General features: G+C 36.4%; 1 protein-coding gene across 1 annotated transcript in view; it reads left to right on the forward strand.

Moving 5' to 3' along the window:
• hipk3a (homeodomain interacting protein kinase 3a) overlaps positions 1–21,706 on the forward strand; it is a 35,911-nt gene extending 14,205 nt beyond the window's left edge. The window contains exons 2-15 of the mRNA XM_042752650.1: positions 4,881–5,004; positions 8,064–8,183; positions 8,331–8,417; positions 9,253–9,437; positions 9,523–9,685; positions 9,782–9,905; positions 10,982–11,103; positions 11,237–11,355; positions 11,454–11,615; positions 11,766–12,062; positions 13,732–13,875; positions 13,968–14,233; positions 16,117–16,247; positions 17,390–21,706. Of these exons, the coding sequence (XP_042608584.1) occupies positions 4,881–5,004; positions 8,064–8,183; positions 8,331–8,417; positions 9,253–9,437; positions 9,523–9,685; positions 9,782–9,905; positions 10,982–11,103; positions 11,237–11,355; positions 11,454–11,615; positions 11,766–12,062; positions 13,732–13,875; positions 13,968–14,233; positions 16,117–16,247; positions 17,390–17,818 (2,473 nt within the window). The 3' untranslated portion in view covers positions 17,819–21,706. The remainder of the gene's footprint in view (positions 1–4,880; positions 5,005–8,063; positions 8,184–8,330; positions 8,418–9,252; positions 9,438–9,522; positions 9,686–9,781; positions 9,906–10,981; positions 11,104–11,236; positions 11,356–11,453; positions 11,616–11,765; positions 12,063–13,731; positions 13,876–13,967; positions 14,234–16,116; positions 16,248–17,389) is intronic.
• The last annotated feature ends 806 nt before the right edge of the window (positions 21,707–22,512 follow it).

Here is a 22,512-nt window from a genome sequence, read left to right on the forward strand (position 1 = left end):
TGGTGACCCATACTCAGAATTCTTGCTCTGCTTTTAACCCATCCAAAGTGCACACACACAGCAGTGAACACACAAACCCCGGGAACACACACCCGGAGCAGTGGGCAGCCATTTATGCTGCGGCACCTGGGGAGCAGTTGGGGGGTCGGTGCCTTGCTCAAGGGCACCTCAGTCATGGTATTGAGGGTGGAGAGAGCGCTGTACATTCACTCCCCCCACCTACAGTTCCTGCCGGCCCGAGACTCGAACTTGCAACCTTTGGATAACAAGTCCGACTCGCTAACCATTAGGCCCAGACTTCCCTGTGGGAAGGTCTTTATGATATAAATTTTTGATGCCATAGAAATTTCATAATTCTTGTCACCAGTATCAATATCACAAAAAACTAATACTAAACTAATCTAATAATTTTTTTTTTTTTAAATCTCACGGAAGGCAAGTAAAAAGTCAGCAATTAAATAAGAATAAGAAACTAATTTCAAACAATAGAAAAAAAAAAAACTACAGGAAAACCCAAGAAATGCTACATACATTGAATAAAGTAGGCCTAATCAAATGTATATAAACATTGTGTGTTCTTCATGGAGTAGATTAAAAGTATATTTCTTATTACAAAAGTTACAAAAGTGATTCAGTCAAGAGCAGTGAGCATTTCCTGCAGTAAAACTATGATAAAAACAGACAATATGAAAATGTTGCCTATTGCCCAACACTAGTATTTATCCGTTCGAGGCTTGTAAAGCAGCAATAATAACCCTGTTCAATATTCCAGCACACTATGATCACCGTCTTCATGTGCGGACGCCTCTTTGACAGCACTCAGAAACAGTATCTCGTGCATATAGTGAAATTAGTTCTCTTTCGCTGCTGCTTGCATTTCAACTGCTTAAAATCACTTGTTTTTTTAACTGCTATGATTAAAAAACTTGCAAACGATAAGTTTTCATGACCATGTTATGTTAGCAGTGTTATGTTAGCATGTTACCGTGATCGAGATGACAGTCCAAAATCTATACCGGTTAACTAATTTCTACCGGTTTATGGTGTCTACCAAAATATCGCCTGCCACTAAATCTTATCTAATAATATTGTTGGCTGGTCCAAAACAAATCTGATTGTTGGAGAGATCGGGACTATTAAATCTGTATTCCTTCCAAAATAACCCTGTCCATCAGTATCATGACTGTTGTAACAGTAGGAGCTGTTTATCGCAGTCAGGTCTGCCTTCTTTCACTGAAATGAAAATTATTTTCTAGAATTGAATTCATCATAATAGGCATTTATCATCATTATCATGTTGCCAGGGATGTCTGTATTTAATGAAATAACATGTCACCATCTTGACATTTACTCAATAACTCATGTTCTTAATTATTTGTATGTGTGTAGTTGTGTGAAAATAGAAATAACGAGAATAACGTCACACTGTTTGTTAGTTTGTCCACGCTGTTCTTGGCTGCTGTTCACAAATTGAGCTTTGCACTGAAATAAGCGCTATGAAATCTAATCTTACTCCAGGGGAAAGGCTTGAACATTTGAAGTCTGGCCTGGAGTCAAGCAAACATTACACGGGTGCAAATGCCGCCTCTAAATAGTCTTAACAGTGACTCTCTTTGTTTGAGTTGGGAAGTCCAGACCTGCCGTGTTTTGTCATCATTCTTTTTGACCTGATTTCTGTAATTTCCCCTGATTCTTTCACCTGAAATGTGACTTCCTGCTGACTGTGGGCTCATGGGAATTTTTTTTTCTAAGATTTGCCAAACCACAATGATGTAAATAGCATTCTTAAACCTGAGTAAAATTTTCTAGAGGAAATCTATTGTGGTTACAATATAATTTGGCAGTATGCAAAACTAACATGTTAGTGTTTAGGGACTGGCCTAAAAGCCTCTCGTCCTTCAATGCCCCTTGCTATTGGGTTTCTCTGTGCAGCCGAACCTGTGGTATTATGTTTAACTTATGTTAGGCTTTGGATTTAGTCTGTTTGCCCATCGCTATGCTGGAGGTTTATTGTGGTTTAGTCCGTAAGATCTTGTGCAGAATATAGAGCACTCAGTTCTTTCTGTCACTGTGCCACACATACTCATGTTTGTACTGTCAGTTAAGCCATACTGTTACCAGGGCAGAAAATAACCTCTCGTGCCACGGTTTTAATAACCACAGACCTTGAAACAGTTGTAGTTCTGTGAAAACAACAAATGTCTGTAGAGTTCTTATGAGTATGTTCTCATGTTCTATGTTGTGGCGTATTCTCTATACTGTATATAAGGGATGCACGATATTGGATTTTTGCCGATATGCCAATAATTTTCTACTCATTTTGCCCAATAGCCGATGCCGATATTGATATAATTATTTTTAATTTTGGTTAGTTTTTAAGAATAACTTATTTGTTAGAATTAAATAGACAATACATTTCTTTAATAATGACAGTGCATTGAAGATTTGAAAATAACTATAAATACACTATATATTAATCACTGCAATTTTTTTTTGTTTTGTTTTTTCAGAAAGATGCCATGGTAACCTTAACATTTTATTTTATGATTTAACATTTGTAAATGGTCTAAAGCAAAAGAGTTGTAAAAAATTGTAAAAAAAAAAAAATTCAGAAAGTTAATGATTAAATCAATGTGTGCATGTGTATATATTTAAATTATTTAATTATATATATGTAAATTAATTAAAGTGTCATGTTTGTGATTTTTTTTTTTTTTTTTTTTTTTTTTTTTTTTTGTGTTCATGTAAGCTATAGCCTCTGACCTTTTAAATCAAAACATACCCATGATTTATGGCATCGATTACTGCTTAATTTAATCATAAGCGCAATCTAAATATTATTTGTGCATTTTGCTTTCATTTTAAAAATGAAAACACTCTCAAAACACAATTTCATACAAGTAGCATTTTTTTTAACAATGCAGCAAACATTTTTAAATATCTTAAAAAATACTTTATTGTCTTTAAAGCGTTAACATATATTTTTTTTCTTTTGTTTAGTAGCCTATAATTTGGCCAAAATCTAGAAAAGATGATGCTGTATTGGCTGTGACTAACCACAGCGGGTTAAGATACCAGATCTCTTCCGGGTCTTTTTTTTTTTTTTTTTTTTTTTAATGGAAAACGCTGTATTATTATTATTATTATTATTATTATTATTATTATTATTATTATTATTATTATTATTATTATTATTATTATTATTATAGGCAAAGAAAGGTTTTTTTTTTTAAATAAAGTTATTTATATTTTTTATATATATATATATATATATATATATTATTTTGGACTTGGAACGCAGGAACAGAAACATAAAAAATATCGGTTTGCTTGGAATGAAACCGATTGGATTTTTTTTTTTTCATTTTCAAGCCCTGATGTGTGTGTGTGTGTGTGTGTGTGTGTGTGTATATATATATATATATATATATATATATTATTTTTTTTTATTTTTTTTTGTAAAGCAGTCCCAGCCACGATAGCTGCACAAACACACCTAGCCTTGCACCGTGTAGACCATCCCAGCACTGTTTTGTTTGTTTGACTCTGTTATGACTTCTGTTATAATGTGTCATTCTGTGTGTGCAAATAATGGGTTGAGCTGCTTAAAATGAATCACAGCATTTGCGGCTGCAACACCTTTGACTAGGAAGACAAAAAAATGCAATAAAGTAAAACCTGTAACTTCATTTTAAAGCCCTGATTTTAAAAGGCAGTGCCACATAGCCAAGCCATTAGTGAATTATTCACAGCAGCTTTTGTTACCGCATAAGTAAGGTACTGTTGGTAGTTACAGCCGCTAACTACTGACCTGACATGACATATTCTGGTATCAATAGCTGACTGTTTTAACTGTGTATCCTTTAGGTGCTACATGTGTGACAAGCTTGGACATACAGCAGAGCGTTAGTGCCTGAGGAGTTTTCTCTGTAGTTGATTATTAATGTTGACCGTTGTTGTGGAGTTTTTTTGGTGTTTAGATCCGTCCTCATCTGTCGCTAGGCAGCCAGCATTTTCCCTCCGGTTGTCACGGTAGCAGATGTGTATGGGCCCGCTGACGTCAAAGCTTAGATCCAACGGCAGACTTGTGCTGCATCAGACCAGGAATGTTGCGTCATTAGGCTCAGGTTCATATCAGTATGGATGCAAAGCATGACTCTTGAGCTTAAGTGTGCATGAGATGAGTCTTACTCAGGTTTCACAAACCTGAAATACTGTGTCATAAAATCATGTTTAAAGGTGACATTCCTAAAAATCAGAATTTTTCATGTTTAAGTGCTATAATCGGGTCTCCGATGCATCTACCAACCCAGAAAACATGAAAAAAACAACCCAGTATTTTTTTTTTTTTTTTTTTTTTGTGTGTGTGTATGAAGTAAGAAAAATCACAAGTGCTTTGAAAAACAATTTTTTCTTCAATATGCGACTAAATAACATGATCCAGGGATCAACGCTAAGGATTTTTTTCCACTGGCCCAGCCAACATTTTCACTTGCCCTGCCACAAAAAATAAAATAGCTGCTGTTATCATTGTTTTTGATCTGTTATCTTGTATTCTAATAAATAAGCTTATATACCAATTAAATTTTACAAATCATTAGCCAAAAATAAACATAAATATAAAGTTTATACATTATTAAAGACAAGTGATAGCCAGTAAATAAGAACAAGTGAACAAATAACGGCCGTTTACAACCTAATTATAATAATAACGTAATATTTCCACACAAATGGCATTTGGGAAAATGATTGCAGTGCAGTTTGTGTGCAAGAGTTCTCCAGAGCTTTCATTATGAAGTGTCTACTGCTTTTCAATCAACAGCTTGTTGTCAAGGTAACCACTCCATTAGTTCTCATCCCTTTGTGATAATGTGTTCCAGGGCTCCAGAGATCATCCTGGGCTTACCCTTCTGTGAGGCTATAGACATGTGGTCACTGGGCTGCGTCATCGCTGAGCTCTTCTTGGGCTGGCCGCTTTATCCAGGAGCGCTGGAGTATGACCAGGTAAGTTCAGCCAGTGATCTCGGATAATGACTCAATTTGTTGCGTCCGGGCAACACTAATGGGGGGCATTTTGGAGGATGACATCATTTGCTTTTTTCAGTGGAAGTCTTTGTGTTAAGTTTATTGGGTAGTATTTTCAAGCTTCAGTAAGAGTAGAGCATGGTATTTAACTAACTAATTTTTCCATCAAAAACGGCATAATATATATATTAAAAAAACATTGCAGACTATGCAGTGGATTAGTTTTATTTATTTATTAGGTATATCTCAGTGGCTGTATGGCTCAATGCTTAAAGTGAATATATTCAGAAAACATGAAAGATGACTCGAACACATTAAAAATGTGTGAGTGCGTTTACAGTCATGGACCAGTGTTGCTGATAAACCAGAAGTCTGAGGTGCTGGCGCTTATGACAGTAGCAAAACTAGCTGGCTGTGTAAGAATAGGGTGGTTTGGGTTTGCTGACCACAAACCCCCGAGCCGCCTGTCCGTGCCAGCTATGAGTCCAGTTCCACTCCACACAGCAGAATGTATTTATAACCGAAAGCCCTGCTCACACACACACACACACACACACCTTCTCTCTGCACTATCAGCAGGTTCTCACTTCAGCGCACTCTCTGTGTTTTTGCAGCGCTTTGGCAACACGATCATGTCACTATAACACCCCTAAGATGCCATAAACACTGCTTGTTTAACACGGCCGTGTTGAGCCTCAGCGCTTGTAAAAGGAGAGGTGGCGTCATTGTCGAGAGAGGAAGAGACGGAGAGGAATGAGAGCAAGCAGCCAAAGAGGGCTTTGTAGTGGCTTGTGTTTTCACTGGTAGAGGCCCACTGTGACACAGTCTTTCTGAGAAGCAACAGATGCACGCTTGAAGGCGAACGTCAGCAGAGTTCACTGTCCAGTAATACTTGGTTTGCAAAGGCAACAAGAACAATGGTGTTTTTACATGCATTGATGGGGTTGAACTGCTCCTGCCTTTCCTAAAAAGACAGCGCTGCGGTTAACCAAATACTGTTTAATGCCTTTGTCATGTTATTTGCATTATGAGGTCATATTTATAAAAGGATGCTATGGCAAACAAATCACAACACTAAAGCAGCAGAGTTATTTTTTGTTCATAATTTAAGGCATAGGTAGTTAAAGGGAGTAATGTGGTGTAATGGTTAAAGATCTGAGGTGATAACCTGTTACTATGAACTAAGGTCGAGTTAGACAAGTTATTGAAATCTATTTAAATGAAAACCCAGGCTGTCTTAAGGTCATTGATCATTTCTGGAAATGCGTTTTCAGCATTTTGTTGATTAATTAGTCAATACTGAGAGCAATATTTGTCCCTGGAATTGATTTTTACAGACACTTTTTTTCTCTAACTGTAAACATACTTTGTGATGTTTATTTCTTTAAATCCTTTTTTAAATGCTTTTTTTTGTCTATTTATTTGTACTTTTTTAAATCAATGATTTGAAACTAATTCTCGGTGAGCTGTTATGGCTGATATAAAGCCCTGTGATTTCCGCAATGTGGTAAATGCAGGCTTGAATTGTGGAATCCAGTCATAAAAATGGTATTTACTAGGGCTGGGTTTTGACACAAATTTCACAAATCGATTAATTTCTCATTCACAAGCTTGCAATTCGATTCGATTACTGATTCGATTCAATATCGATTATTTTGGCTACTTATCAGGTACAGTACATGGCAAATTTTCTCAAGGAAAATAAAATCTCTCAATTAATGCTGTAAAATATAGGCTACACGAGTCAGTTGGTACTACATTATAATATTGAAGGTTAAAATTGACTGATTTGTGGTACAACTGCTAAAATTACACTTAATGAAGTTGGTAAAATAATAAAGCTACAATTACATATAATTTTTTTAAATTTAAACATTTAAAATGATGACTGTCATAAAAACTTGAAAATTATTCAAAACATAAATTAAAGTTTATTAAAGTATAAAAATTGAAGGTTAAAATTGACTGATTTGTGGTACAACTGCTAAAAATGTTATATGGTGCATATATTTAGCAAAATGCTTAAGTTTCCTATAGCATGTGAAGACAGCAGAGAAGCATCTCGCTCAGCACAGTGGAGTGTATCGTTTTGTTAATTTTGTGGTTTATTATTTTGAGTCGTATGGGTCGCAGTAACATTTCAGGATAGTTTTTGTTACTTTAAGTGGCATTTGCCCTGATTCATGGTTCATTTCTGACCCAGTCATTTGCTTCCATTTAAACACGGCATTTCCTGACTAAGGTCAGCTGTGCCCTTGAGCGAGACACTTAAACCTAAGTTGCTATATGGAAGCTGTCCATGTAATGCGGTGTACTATAAATCGATCTGGATTAAAAAACAGCAGCCAAATGGTAAAGAACATGTTGGCTTGCCTGTTCGGTGTGAGAGGATTGACATCTGTTGTGGGCAGAAAGAGTGGCCAACATCTTGACTTGGCATGTTAACAAAGGCTTGAGTAGCAGCAGACTCCATACTGCGCTCTGTATTAAGAGTGAAACACTGATCGTTCCATCATGAAACACTACTTAGAGCTTGAAATAACAACTGAAGTTATTTGCTTATTTTTATCTCTTTTGTTGTGCGTTTTTTGCTGATTCATGTTGATTGCTATCACTGTGTGGTTTGTAGCTTCTTGAAACCTTTTTTTCCATCCTGAAGATGCACAATCACAGGTGATGTCAATTAATATTTGATGCCTACAAATAAATTCAAGCCATTTTTATCTTAAGTGAGCACTATTATTATGGTGCGAAATATACTTGTCAAGACAAAATACCTTTCTGAACGGTTCATTGGTATTTTGGCACAGTTTGCCTGCTGCATACCACTTTTATGGACCTGCCTATTCTAGACCAGTCTTATCTCATATTACTTCCTCTTGCAATAGTGGAAAAGTACCATATGCGCGTTTTTCATCTTGTTGTAATGCTTCGTGAATCAATCAAGAGATTCTTGTCAAGAACGCAGAGATGGATTTAGCTTTCCTTATCAGAAATGACAATTTTGAGATCCACTAATGCTATAAATGTTTCCGCAGATTCGTTACATCTCTCAAACTCAAGGGTTGCCTGGAGAGCAGCTTCTGAACGTGGGGACGAAGACGGCCCGATTCTTCTGCAAGGAGTCCAATTCACCATACGCCACCTGGAGACTGAAGGCAAGGGTCCATTTATCATCCACTTAACCAGACATTGCTGTCATAAATGTACAGCATAGCTCTCTGGATCGAGTTACTATCTGCTCTGCATAAAGTTTTGATGTAAAGTTTATGTAATGACTTTTAATGCACTTCCTGTTTCTGCAGACGACTGAAGAACATGAGACCGAAACGGGACTGAAGTCCAAGGAGGCCAGGAAGTACATTTTCAGCTGTCTAGATGACATTGGACATGTACGTTTTTGCTTGCAAATGCTTGTTATACATTATCATGAGGGGAAAAAAAAGAGAAATTGAGGAGTTACTATTATTATTATTATTATTATTATTATTATTATTATTATTATTATTATTAATAATACTTTATGTTATGGTTAATAATAATATACATCAATAATATTAACAACACTTTTACAGCATTATTATATTGAATAATAACTATTCTAATTAAGTAATATATGATTAAATAATTATATTCTAGTTTATTTTTATTAATGTTGCTTTTTTTATTTATAAGTATCCATTTTATTATTTAGAACAATGATAAATTATATGCAATACTGTAATATTATTAATTATATTATATAATTATATAGGAATTACAATATTGTATTATATTGTATGAATATATAAAATAATTAATGATGTGTTTTGTTATTATATTAATGTTTTATAAATATGCTATATTATTATTTAAATAATAGTAATAATAATAATTGTTTTTGTTGTTGTTATTATTAATGCTATAAATGATGGTTATTAATAATAATATACTGTAACAACACTTATCATTATATAGAATAATGATACTAATATAAATATTATGATTAAATTATATTATATTTTAGTTAATACTATTATTGTTATTTTTATTATACATGTAATTTCTATTAATAATAATATTAATCATAATTTATATACAATAATGTAATGAACATATATAATGAATGATATGTAGTTGTAGTAGTATTACATATATACCATATATACAATTATATAAAAATAATAATAGTAGTAAAAAAATATATAATAATAATAATAATTATTATTTTTTGTATTCATTTATCAGGTGAATCTAATGCTCAACATGGAGGGCTGTGACCAGTTGGCGGAGAAAGCTGACAGGAGAGAATTCGTGGACCTGCTAAAGATGATGCTGATGATTGATGCTGATCAGAGAATCGCCCCTTCAGATGCACTTACCCACCCTTTTGTCACTATGCAGCACCTGATGGATTTCCCCCATTGCAACCAGTATGTCCAGACTTTTTTAATGCCAGTTTCACTGCCTGTTTTCTCTATTATGTGTGGTCATTCTCAAGGAATGTGTCTCCAACAGTGTCCAGTCTTGTTTCCACATCATGGACGTGTGTCACTCAAGAACCAGCATGTACGATACTCTCAACCGCAACAAAGCACCCCCACTTATGAAGCCTGTGACGCTTCCAAGTGCTCCAAATATCACTGTCGCCTTCAACAAAATGCCATCTGTCCACTCTCAGGTAAAAGCGCACACTCTGAAAAGACTTGGGCTTTAAGTGCAAACAAGAAGACGACAGATTGTTCCTCTATTTGATCTATTTACCTTTCCGCTTTAGACCCTGGCACCTTCTGCTCCACCTGTGGTGCATCCAGGAATTCCCATCCAGACAGGAAGCGCCCAGTTTGGGTGTAACGAGTCCTTTCAGCAGGCACTCATTCTATGCCCTCCTGCTCTTCAAGGTAGTAGAAAGAACATCACAGTGGGATGTGCATTATAATTTGAACTAGAGATGCATGATTTGGATTGCAATTTTTTAAAAAATCTTGTAATTGCAATTTAAAATGTGATTTAAAAAAAAGTTTGTTGTACTACTTTTTTTAGGGCTGCACAATTTTGCCTAAGACTTTGTGATTATATAAATCAGTGATTATGTTTCTAAAAATCTAGTTATTGTGACTTTAAAAAACTTTGTTGTAGGGCTGCACAATTTGGCCTAAAAAAGTTTGGATTATGTAAGTCAATATGATTATAAAATAATCATGATTATGATAAAAAATAATTTTCCTGTAAAAAAATAATTGTTATTATTATTAATATTATTATTACTACTACTGTTACTGCTAAATTAAAATATTAAACAAAATAAATTTTACTTTTTAGTAATTTTTGGTAATAATAGTTAACTAAAAAAAAAATCCTTTATTTAAGAAAAATAATACTAATATAGTAATAATTTTACAGTACAAATATTTATGGCTCTTTATTTTCAAACATTAAACCTTTAAGCTCTTGACATCTGCCAGTTTATAAATGCTTATATGATTATAGAAGAATCAATATGATTTTAAAATAATGATCATATTAATTGTACTGTAAAATAAAATAACAATTAATGTTAATTTACTGTTGTTATTATTATTATTATTATTGCTAAAAAAATACAGTATTTAAGAAAACAATACTAATATAATAGTTTTATTTTACAGTACAACCATAGAGCTTTTATAGTGGAAACAGTTGGGAGATCTTAAAACTTCTCTTTTGTGGACAACAGTCGGTTTATAAAGTACATGCATGTTGCATTCTTAAATTCATGTTATAACTCACATTTCACTGCTGGTTAGATATGCTCTATATAATTGTGTATGTGACGAATAAAAATCTTGAATTTTAAATCTTATAAGTGGCATATCCATATTGCAAATTTAGAATTTATTTAAATTAGTTTTGCAGCCCTGATTTGAATTGAGCATTACTATTGATTTTCAATGTAATAAATATTGTGTGGAGCTGATTTGGTTGTTTAACTCTACAGGAATCCCTTCAAACCCAAATCAGCCAGCAGGATATTCGGTTAGAATGGAGAACACTCTTCCTCTGGTGACCCAAGCCCCAGCTATCCAGTCTTTACCCATGAGACCAGGAGTTATAGCACAAGTAAGTCCTCATTTCACAAGATGACATGGAAAAATAATGGAAAACAGCCGAGGGTTGTTATCCACGTTTTGATATAAAACTCGAAGCCAGATACATTACAAAGGTTTACCATTGTCCTTTTTTGACCTTTCAGCAGCCGTGGTCCAACAGAACTCCACAGATCCTGGTGCCAGCTTGGCAGCAGGTCCCGCCACCTGCTACGAGCTTGGCATCCGATACAGTTGTTGGACCGCAGAGGCGAGGAGACTGGGGGTGAGAAGATCAAGAAGGAGCCACACCTCAAATAACATGTGCTGACACCACCGCATTTCGGTGACCTAAAATGTGTTGTTTTTTTTGGTCTGTTAAAGGAAAGTGCGGCCACACAGCAGTCATTACAGTTCAGTGATGCCCCAGCCTATTGTTCCCAACCAAATGGCTGTGTCAGCCCATCAGCCTATAAACATTGGCATTGCTCATGTGGTCTGGCCTCAGCCTGCTTCTAACAAGAGGAACAAACCCAGTCAGAACAGGTGAGCAACAGCCTACAGTCATTGGCAGGGCCTCGAAACCTCTCCATTTGAACCTTATTATACTCTTGTTAGGCAGCTCATTTGGGTTTTTACTCTGTTTCACCGAAAGGCAAAGTTGAGCTGATTATTATCATTTGTGCTGCTTTTTAGGAGTATGAATGTTTCATACTACACGGACACACAGCCCTCAGTGTGTCCGTCACCAAAGATGGCGGGCAGGTTGGTGAGTGCGGTGCCACAGCCGAGATCTTCTGACAGAGAGGTGCATTCCCAGGTGAAACCGGAAGCGGAGCAGGTGCAGGAGGAGGGTTGCTGTAAGGCGGTGGTGGCCAATCAGCAGCGAGAGTCTGTTATTATCAGAGAGTCGCCCAGCCCAGCAGTAAGCGTCATTAGCATAAGCAGTGGCACAGATGAAGAGGAACAAGCACAGAGGTGCTCCCTTAACAAGTGAGTTGAACATTCATTATGTTAATGAATGAAATAAAAAATACAGTAATATTGTAAAAAATGTTATTATTATTCAAAATAACTTTTCTATTATAATATATTATAGGTGATAATAAGGTGATTTATTCCCGTAATGGCAAAGCTGAATCTTCAGCATCATTACTCTAGTCTTCAGTGTCACATGGTCCTTCAGAAATCATTCTGATTTGCTGATCAAGAAACATTTCTTATTATTATTAATGTTGTAGTGTTGTCAAAAGACCCAGTCATTACCAAGTCAGTACTAAAAAAACGAAAATGTTACGGAAGCAGTTTTTTTTTTAAGTACGTTTTTTTTCTGCAAACAGCAGCATAACGTACTTGATAACATCAGTCAGCTCACCTTGGCTACTTCAATTTTCCTGACTGTATATTTATAATAAAACTAAATAGGATATCAAATACCACTGTCTCCTTTCGTTTTCATTTAAACATAATAATAGCCGCAGAAATGTACTTATAGTTCAGGGAAATGTGTATATATACAGCCTACATTACGATGAAACTAAATATTATATCAGTTGCCTCTTTTTATTTTCATTTTAACATATAGATAAATTGAATAAACACCAAAGATTACCTAGATTTACCCAAAACAAATGATATTTTATGTTTAACCACTAAAGAGACATCAGAGCCAGCGGCACATATCAGAAGGTCTAGTAGCCTAGTTTTGGATGATCTGGGATGATAATTTATCAGTGGGATTAGGTTGATCGCGTGGAGCTGACCGTCTCCGAAATCAGCGGAACACATTTTTAAATAGGCGATACCTTTATAAATAAACCGCAGATTTGAGTTTTAAACAACTACCTTCTCGTCCGGAAATACTTTTAAAACTACATTTCATGACACAATAACAGTAATATTTTGAAAATTATCCAAATAAATGGTGGTTGAAATCACAATGCTGCGTGAACTCAACCATCAGCATGTTAGCCAATCGCCGCGCCCCACCCCCGAAAGTTCCGGACCTTTGAAAAGTACTACCTCGCGAGCAGGGACTTTCTGGGGTGCATTTTATTTTTTACCCGGAACTTTATTTATATACTGGTTCCTGTGGTGGAAACACACTGAGTACCAACCAAAAGTCCCTAGTTCCTGGGTAAAGTTACAGCGGTGGAAACGCGGCTTTAGTTGTTATTCTTGGCTTTAAAATTCAAAATCCCTTTACAATTAAATATGTACACAATTTGGATTAAATGAACGTATATTCAATTTTTTTAATTAGCATGTTTTTGTGTTTTGCTTTGGTACTGAAATTGGCACAGAGAACCGTGGATTTTCACTGGTATTGGTACTGAATATCGAGATACACTGTGATACATTTTTTAACACAAATAAAAAGTTCAAATTAAGGCCCTATGAAATCCATTTTATTAATTTTTTTCCAAATAAAGAACTCTTGAAGTACTCTTAAAGGTGCAGTAGCACCCTCTTTAATTCCGAGGCTCAGTGAGAGGGGAAATGTATGACTTTTTGACCAAGTATATTTCAGGGAAATAAACAATTTGCTAAAAAAAAATAAAAAATACTGTCAGCTGTGGACTAAAATTTCAGATTCTGTTAAGCTCGCATACATATGGCTCTCATAGCTAATTTGAGTTGCGTGTGTTCTTTTACTTGTGAGGTGTAAGTGCGGTGTGTGGTGTGTGGAATGGATAGGTTATCTTGGAGTGGGTGTGTTGTGTTTCAGCAGTCCTGATAGCAGTCTGAGCACCAGCTCCTCAGCCTCGGCACAATCCAGCCCCTCACCATGCAAAAGACCCAGCAGGTGCAGTATTTCATTTTAACAAATTTTAGAACCGTGAGGTTGAGTCTACATGTATTTTGATGTGGTTTGTTTTGTTCTGTGACTTATTGCAGTATATCAGAAGATGACGGCCATGAAAGTGGGTGTGAAACAGTAGACGGCTCACCCCCTTCAGACTCCTCCCTAGGGCCCCACGACAGCCCCTTTCCTGAAAGACGCTTCCTGACCAATCAGAACCAGAATCAGAAACCCCAGGCCAGGCGTGGGCACCCCAACACAGTGCTGAATAAACCTGCGGTGAGGACTGTGGTGGTGCCGCCCATGAGAGTGCTGAACAATAACCATCATCCCAACAATGAGCAGCTCACAGTCGGCACAGGTATGGAAGAATAAGTCCAGTTGTAGGTTATCGGAAACATCTGAAAGGTTCTAATGGAAGTTAAGCAGTTGTTGGTGCTTCAAAGTTTTCTTAAAATAACATTCTGGTCTTGATAGAGGCTTGAGTAGTCTTTCATAAATAATTCTTATATGCTGTTTTGGTGTTCAAGAAACATTTATCATCATCAATGTTGAAAACAGTTATGTTGCTTAATATTAAGGTGGATAATACAGTATTTCTGATACATTTTTTTTTTTTTTTTCAAGATTTTGATGAATAGAAAGTTCAAAAGAACAGTGTTTATTTTAAATAGAAATTAGAGCTGGATGATATGACCTAAAATCAAAATTGAACACTACCTAAATTACATTTAATGAACAATTCTTTTATTTATTTTTTATATTTTTCCCCTCATAGTTCATTAAAGGTTTGTACTGTAAATATACTCTGCTATTAAAGGGTATTTTTTCTAATGAAAGTGTGCATTTCTTATCTTTTTTTTTTTAAATAATTGAAGGAAACACACTATTTATGGTTTTTTGTTGAATATTTTGAACAATTGAAATCAAATTTAATGTAAACCCTAACCCTAATTTAATGTATCCTTGCCAAATAATAGTTTTAATTTCTTTTTATAATAGTATTAATTTCTTATCCTTATTATATATTTTAATGGATTAACATGACATGAGTTTGAAGTATAAATTTAAAAACTAGTGCTTTCTTCCCCTTTTTTTTGATAGAACATATTTAAGTGTCACAGCTATATTTTCAAAAACGTGTATCCTAGTGTGATGCTATGCTAAATGGATCAAATGACTTTCTTTGCCATTGGACCACAAAAAAAAAAAAACTGTTTGAAGAGCTAAACTACTTTTGTCAAACCCAGAATGTTCCTTTAATGTCTTGTGCGGGTTAATGTACAACTGTTTCATGAAACACTATTTGCATTTCATTTACATCCACAGCTTAGATTTTACATAGCTACATAGTGAAAACATAAACTTGACTTGCTTCATCCTGTAGCTTTTGACAGTTGCTGCTCGTTCAGATCTAGTTTTGTGAAACTGTTGTTTTTGTTCTATGCAGACTGGTTTCTCTAAATGGAATTTTCCCCCCAGTCTCAAATTGGGCCATTAATACAAAGTTCCTTCTGCACAACCAATTTTTTTAGTGTGGTCACAGCCAATGTCTACTTTACAGGTCATAGAAGAGAAACAGGAAGTTGTCACAGAGGCTATCGCAGGTGATTATGGGTATAGCGTGCACTGCGACCCAGTGTCTTGTGCGCGGCATCCCAGTGTTGAGTGAGACCCTTTCGGTTTGAGCTTCCTCTCCCATACCTGATCTCTTCATTCCCGTCTTCATTTTTACTCTGCGTGTTGACTGCCCTAAATTTATTTACTTTTTTGTGGAAGATATTTCCCTGGCCTCCCCCTTTCGTACCAAAGCATATCTGTCCTGTTTCCTACGTGGAGCCAATGCTTTGTTTTCGACGCATGCTATGAAAGAAATATTGCTGGAGCGGTAAACTCTTTCAGATGCTTCTCATGGCACTTTACCCAGGCAACATGTTTGTTTTGGGGTGTCCATGGAAAGTTTGAGGAGAGTTTATGTTTTAGATACATTGCTATCTAAGTTTGTTTTATAAGTTTTTCAACCTCGCAGTTCATACCTGTTGGTTTTGGTGTTTAATTCATTTTCTTTTGAACAGAACGTCAGTGAATACTGGCAGCTGATTCAGTTCGTACAAGCTGCAGTTCTTGTGCCAAACTGCAAATGTTAATTTATATAAGCTGAAGCTTTGCATTTAAGTTTAATCATCTTTCTTAGGCGTTTTATTTAATGATCATTCACTTTTTGTTTTTTTCTACTTTCTTCAGTCTTAGAATCCTCCTGCCAGTCCAGAGGTCGCTGCGGCCCAGGACGACTGAGCCACCTTTCCACACCCACGCTGCCCCGCCAGCAGAAACTGAGCTCTTCATTCCAGCCACAGCCGCCAGGCTTTGGCCAGGTATGTCATTTTGCCTTTTCTCTGTAGTACTGTCCAAATTGTAAATGTAGATAAATGGTCTGTGCTTCATTCTGAAAGTATGAAAAAAAAAACAAGATGTACAGTAAGATGTGCCGAAAATATTGGTGACTCACCCTGCATTACACACATTTATGTCCAGTCAAATGCTTTAGAATGAGAATGTCCCCCTCACTAATACCACCTGCAACCAACTAGCTAGTAGCAATACATAGATTATGGTGTAAACTAAAGGCTATTGGTCTATTAAAAAAAGAAAGGAAAAAAAAAGAATGAAAAAAAATGAAATGTCACCCTATTATTTTTGTAAATGCATTTTTTAGATTTAGGGTTTTTTTTTTTTTTTTTGATTGTTTTAGTCCCATTCTGTTAACACTTAGATGTCCATCAAAAGAAAAAGAAAAGATTTGTCGCTACTTCCAAATTATTGTGATTTTAAATAGGAAGTACGTTGAGACTAGGCAGTTCATAAGGTCTTTCGATTGCTATATAAAGGATTAGTTCACTTCCAGAATAAACATTTCAAGTATTTACTCATCCTTCATGTCATCCAAGATGTTCATGTCTTTCTTTCTTCAGTCAAAAAGACATTAAGGTTTTTGAGGAAAACATTCCAGGATTTTTCTCCATATAGTGGACTTCAGTGAGAGCCAGTGGGTTGCAAAGGTCCAAATTGCAGTTTCAATGCAGCTTCAAAGGGCTCTACATGATCCCAGATGAGGAATGAGGGTCCTATATAGCAAAAAGATTGGTCATTTTCTAAAAAAGAAAAATGTATATACCTTTTAAACACAAATGCTCGTATTGCATAAGGTTGACCTCTCGCTTTACATAGTCACGTTAGAAAGGTCATGCATGAAAAAAAAAAACTGATCCAGTGTTTACAAAGATTGTTTCGCTAAATAAGACCCTTATTCCTCGGCTGGGATCGTGTAGAGCCTTTTAAAGCTGCACTGAAACTGCAATTTGGCTCCCACTGAAGTTCACTATATTTAGTTCACTAAATTTTCCTCAAAAAACTAAAAAAAATTTACATAAAGACATAAACATCTTGGCTGACATGGGGGTGACATCCTTTAAATTGTTGGAACGAAAATTACATTGTTTTGTTTCTTCCTACTTAGGTCCAGCATTACGGGTCGTGCCACAAGGAGTGGAACGGCAACTATCGGCAGCCGCGCCGGCCACAGGCCTTCATCCCGCCCACAGTGCACGGCCCCACCTTCCCACTTCCCCACGGCAGCCCCACACACTTGGCCGGTCACCCGCCACCTCCCGCCCTCCTCTCCTATCCGCCTTCCGCGCCCATGGCCCACCTCTTGCCTTCGCCGTGCCCACCGCCGGGCTCTCGGCCCATCTTGCAGCCCGCCTACAGCCTGGTGCACCACCAGGGCATCAGCGTGGGCATCAACCACAGGCTGCTGCCCTCCCCCACCCTGCTCCCGCAGGGCCAGTTCAAAGCCCTCTTTCCCCCGCACTCCTATGTGGCGTCACCCGTCTACGCAGGCTTCCCCCTCAGCCCCAGCAAACTCAGTCAGTACCCATACATCTGAACTGGAGCCCACGGCAGCTGCGCACGCGCAGCCGGCACTGAGCCGCCACATCTTTCTTTTCTTATGAAGTTTGACATGTGATGATGATGCAAATCGAGCTTTATAGATATCATGGAGAATAAAACAAACAAATGCGTAAGTGAGCGAGTGGACACAAAACACAAAAACTCACTTTTAATGTGTTTTTGCACATTTGATAAATCCCTAGTCGCGAGACCCTTGGCGGAGGGATCCCCTATGCTATTTTTCGATATTGCCTTCTGACGTGTGTATTAGACTCTCGTTCAAGCCATTGCTGTCTCCAGTGTGTGTGCGGGTCCCTCTTGTGGAGACCTGGTGTTACCTGTCCGTATTTTCCCGTAGCTCCTCAGTGTTAAGTCTCCTTTAGACCGGTGTTGAAAAGGTTCCGTCACTCTGCATGTCTCTGCATGGGCAAAAACCAATGTTGGACTTCAAAAAAGGGCGGGGGGGGAGCCTGCAAACCGTCGCTTTTCACCCTCTGTGTATGTGTTGTACGACTTGCTGCATTGAATCCATTGGGGTTCAATAAACAGTGCCTTAAAATACATGTTGTTGCAAGTTACCCCGAGTCCCACATGCAGTCACGCGTGTACCGGACTGCAGCACTTGAAAAACTTTCAATCGTTCTTTGTGATTTTTATATTAGGGCTGTTTCATACCGTAGATATTTGGTTTTTCGTGCTTGGTACATTAGCGCGTTCGTTGGCTTACAGTACATAATCTCTACATTGGTGTCGTTTCCACTTCATCTCTTGGGGTTGCGACAGGAGTTTTTGTTCGGAAAGCCGATTGGGTGTTGATCCACACACGGCTTAATGGGTCTCATGTCAATAAAATTCTCGTTATTCGCGCTAAGATTAGGCTCATGATTTGCCCTTTAGAACAGGTGAAATGTTTTGACGCCTTAGATGATTTGCGCATTATTCGGAAGCGAAACAGTCCTTTACGCGTGGTATTTACAGTGAGATGTATTGCGCTGAGTTTGATTCTTCGAGATAACGTGCTTCGCCGTAGCAGAGGCCGATGAACTATGTATAGAAACGTTTGAGTACTTTCATATTTGATAATCTGTTTCTACTCTAATAGTATTTACACTGTTTAATGAAACTGCAATACAATCCATAGTTTTCGGGGTGTGTTTTTCGTTTCCTTTCCATCGATTCTATGTTATTTTTAGACTTAGAAGTGTTATCGGTGTTGGATTTGTATCAGCAGATAGCTCTTTGATGATATTGTATGGTTTCATGTTTGCTTTGTGCAGAATTATTCAGTATTGAGTATCCAACTGTAAAGTCTGTCATTGCTGGCGTATTCAGTGCTTTATAAGACGAGAGTTGATCGTGTGCAATTTTCTTCATAGATGCATGTGACCAGATTGGAGTGTTTTGTATTCCCGCTCTCACCATTTAATTGCTTTTTTGACGCTGGCTGTTTTGATTTCAAACATTCCGTCAGGGAGAAATAGCTTTTTTTTTTCTGTGTGAATTTTTTTATTTTTTTTGTTTTTTATTAGATTTGAGTTTTTCCATTATAGGTGCATCCTTTCATTATGCTTTCGCTACACCAAAGACAGTAATTAATTTCTTAAGCAGAGTAGCTACTGTTTTAGAGTAGACCTCGAACGTAGTGTAGCTGAGGCCGTATTTAACAGAAAAATCTATGTAAAAATGTTGAGGTTGATGTTTAGCTTTTTCGGGCAAGTTATGACTTTGTTTCATTTATTCTTGAATGTATCATAGATAAGCTGCTATATACTGATTGCCACTTCATAATAGCTGTGAAATTAGATGATTAACTTTGTTCTTAGCCTTCTTATTTTTATATATGTCTAATTACCTTGAAATAGAAGTGAGATGATTTTTTTTTTTCTTTTCCGTTTTTGTTCGTTTTTGGGTTTTACCGTACTGACTGGCATCAGAAGCATTTTAATGCCTCTCTCTGTTTTGCTTTCTTTTTTTGAAGTGTCATTGTAACTACTGTATTGCAAGTAATGGAGATTTTTGGGGTTTTGTGTGCGTGGGTTTGTGTTCTTTTACGTTTCGTTTGCATCAGTGTTTGTTATCTTGGGGCTAATCTTACGTATTAGATGCATATTGATGTATATCTATCTTAGTACGTATATTTGCATTTTGTTAAAGCATAGCTTGCAGGATAGATTTAACTTTTTATTGTAAGTATCAATATAAATTCTATATTCAACGACCCATTTCAGACTATTAATTTCAGTAATGCTATTAGCACTTTCGATAAGCAAGCCAAAATTTCGGGTTTGGGCAGAAGTCTCATTTGGGCGTCTCATCTCAGTAACTACAGTGCTTAGAATTTTTGTTTTTATTTAATTTCCCCCCTTGTTATTGTAATTGTACATGAAATACACACATGAAGTTGTATCAGGTATATTAATGTGTTTAGAAATGATAAAACAATACAAAATGCATGTTTTCCTTGTTTTAAAGCCACTAAAGCATTTTTTGGGGGCGATTATTATATGGGTGTGTTGGTTCTTGCACCGGTCCCTGCTCTTTAAAGCGAGCGACACTGCGTTTAGTGCCTTTGAAATGTGCTTCAGACCTTTATATCCCTTTTACAAACACTGCCTGCCAGCCTCTTCCTCTCTTTCACGCTCCCTCGGACGGCGTGACCGAGGAGTGAAAGCGTAACTGCAGTGTTTGATAGTCGTAACCTGATAACCAATAGCGAGTGTAACTTGATAGTCATGCAATGCAGTAAACACCTTTAAGGTCGAAAAATGGAGGTTTGTTTCTCAAAATTGTGAAAAGGAAATCCAATCATGCTTGATTAATCTATTTTTATGACCAATGACAAAAACAATAATGAAATGATATCAGGGATTGTTGTTATTGTTATGCTGACTAAACACCCAAGACACGGTTTTCTCGTATTTGGGGAGCTATACATGATACACTGTGAATGTAAGCCACCATTTGTCAAGTAGAATGAACATTGCCCTTTGTTATCAGAGTTTATTGCTTTAGCGGAGCTGACTTCATGAAGATACAGTCCAAAAAGTGGTGTGGCTTTTCACATTATGTCCCTATATTTTCTATTTAGCATGTAGCACTAGAGACGAGTACTAAATCGCTACTCATACGCACATTATATGAATTCATTGCATTAATTCACTGCTAGTAAACATTTCAGAGGTGTTTTCATTGTAACAAGGTCTACCAAACCTAATCTAATGAGAGAGAATCCGAGGACTGAGGGATCTGCAAACTAAAGTTGAAAAGTCTTTGAAGCTCCCAAACCAAACCGATTCATGGTTGTTTTCTTTGATTCGTGTTTTTAGACGTTCTTGTACAGTTCATTCAGGGTCCTGTATTTGTCATATGAGCTACTGTGTTACACTTGCCGGAAGATTTGGGTTGGATTGCTTTAGATCTATTTTGAACTCTTCTGCAGATTCTATTTTAGTAAAAGTTAAATCTCACTGCAAGTTATCGGTAATATTTAGACTTAAGAGCAAACAGACTTGATTTACTAAATCTGAGCTGTTACTGTGTTCATATTTGTACTTTATTTTTGTGGCTTTCTGATTTCTGTTTGCTTTTGATTTCTATGCTACATTAGTTTGCCATGTAGCCACTGCACTGTGCAATATTCACTATATGAGGACTGGGAAAGCTTTTTTGTTTTCGTTTTTCCTTTTATTTTTTGGATGTAATGTCTCTTACAGTTTGCGGTCGTATTTCTCTCTAGTTCTCAGTGATTTATATGTGACCAAGCCTTATGTACTTTGTCACAAAAAGCGGGTTTTCCTGGTGACTGTTGGTGAGTGTCAAATTAAAGAAATTATGGTGTATTGTCAAAATTCACTTTGAATTAAAATATATATTGCTGCGGGCACACACTGTTTGTTTGTCTTTTTTTCACAACTTATTTGAGAACATTTTTAAACTTAATGGATATTTGTTTATAGATATGTTCATTTCAATTCTTATCACACAAAACACAAGGGTTTTATTTTCTGCACATTGTATGTATGTTGTTGTCTATTATATTTACATTAGATTTTATTTTTGTTTTAATTAAAATTAAAGCACAAATAATATGCTATTAGAAAACCATACTTGACAAAGGACCAAAAAACAAAACGAACTGGACATGAGTTGAAATTGACGAAATTGCGCCATCACGTGGATGTAATCTTTATGACGTCTGATATTGGTGCTTCCGGTTGTTATGTAACAGACACTTACCATATTGAGCACACAAGGACATTTATTCTGCTAAAACCTCTCTGATAAGTAGACATATTTTAATACCCGGATATGTATATGAAAATCACTTGATTTAAAGAGCAGTTTCAGGTCAATTCATGCTGCAGTTTCACTCAATTTATGGTTTACTTTTATATTTAAAGCATTTTAACTGCACTATTTACCTATATATATAATGAGAAACCACTAAAAACTGGTCATTTTAAGATGGTATCAACTTTAAATTTTTGTCTCATAAACACCTTGTGGCTAAATTAAGTTAAGGGTATAGCAACATAAAATATTACATTAATGATTACTTTAGTTTATGAGCCACACGATTTTTAATATCCTAATTTCTGGCATAGCAAAAAGTGTAATAAAATGTGTACAATCATAAAGAATTTCATAGAATGACCCATAATAACATGCTGTATGATGTCGAGGGACAGA

Source organism: Cyprinus carpio, chromosome B25 (genome assembly GCF_018340385.1).
Source record: "Cyprinus carpio isolate SPL01 chromosome B25, ASM1834038v1, whole genome shotgun sequence".
Lineage (NCBI taxonomy): Eukaryota > Metazoa > Chordata > Actinopteri > Cypriniformes > Cyprinidae > Cyprinus > Cyprinus carpio.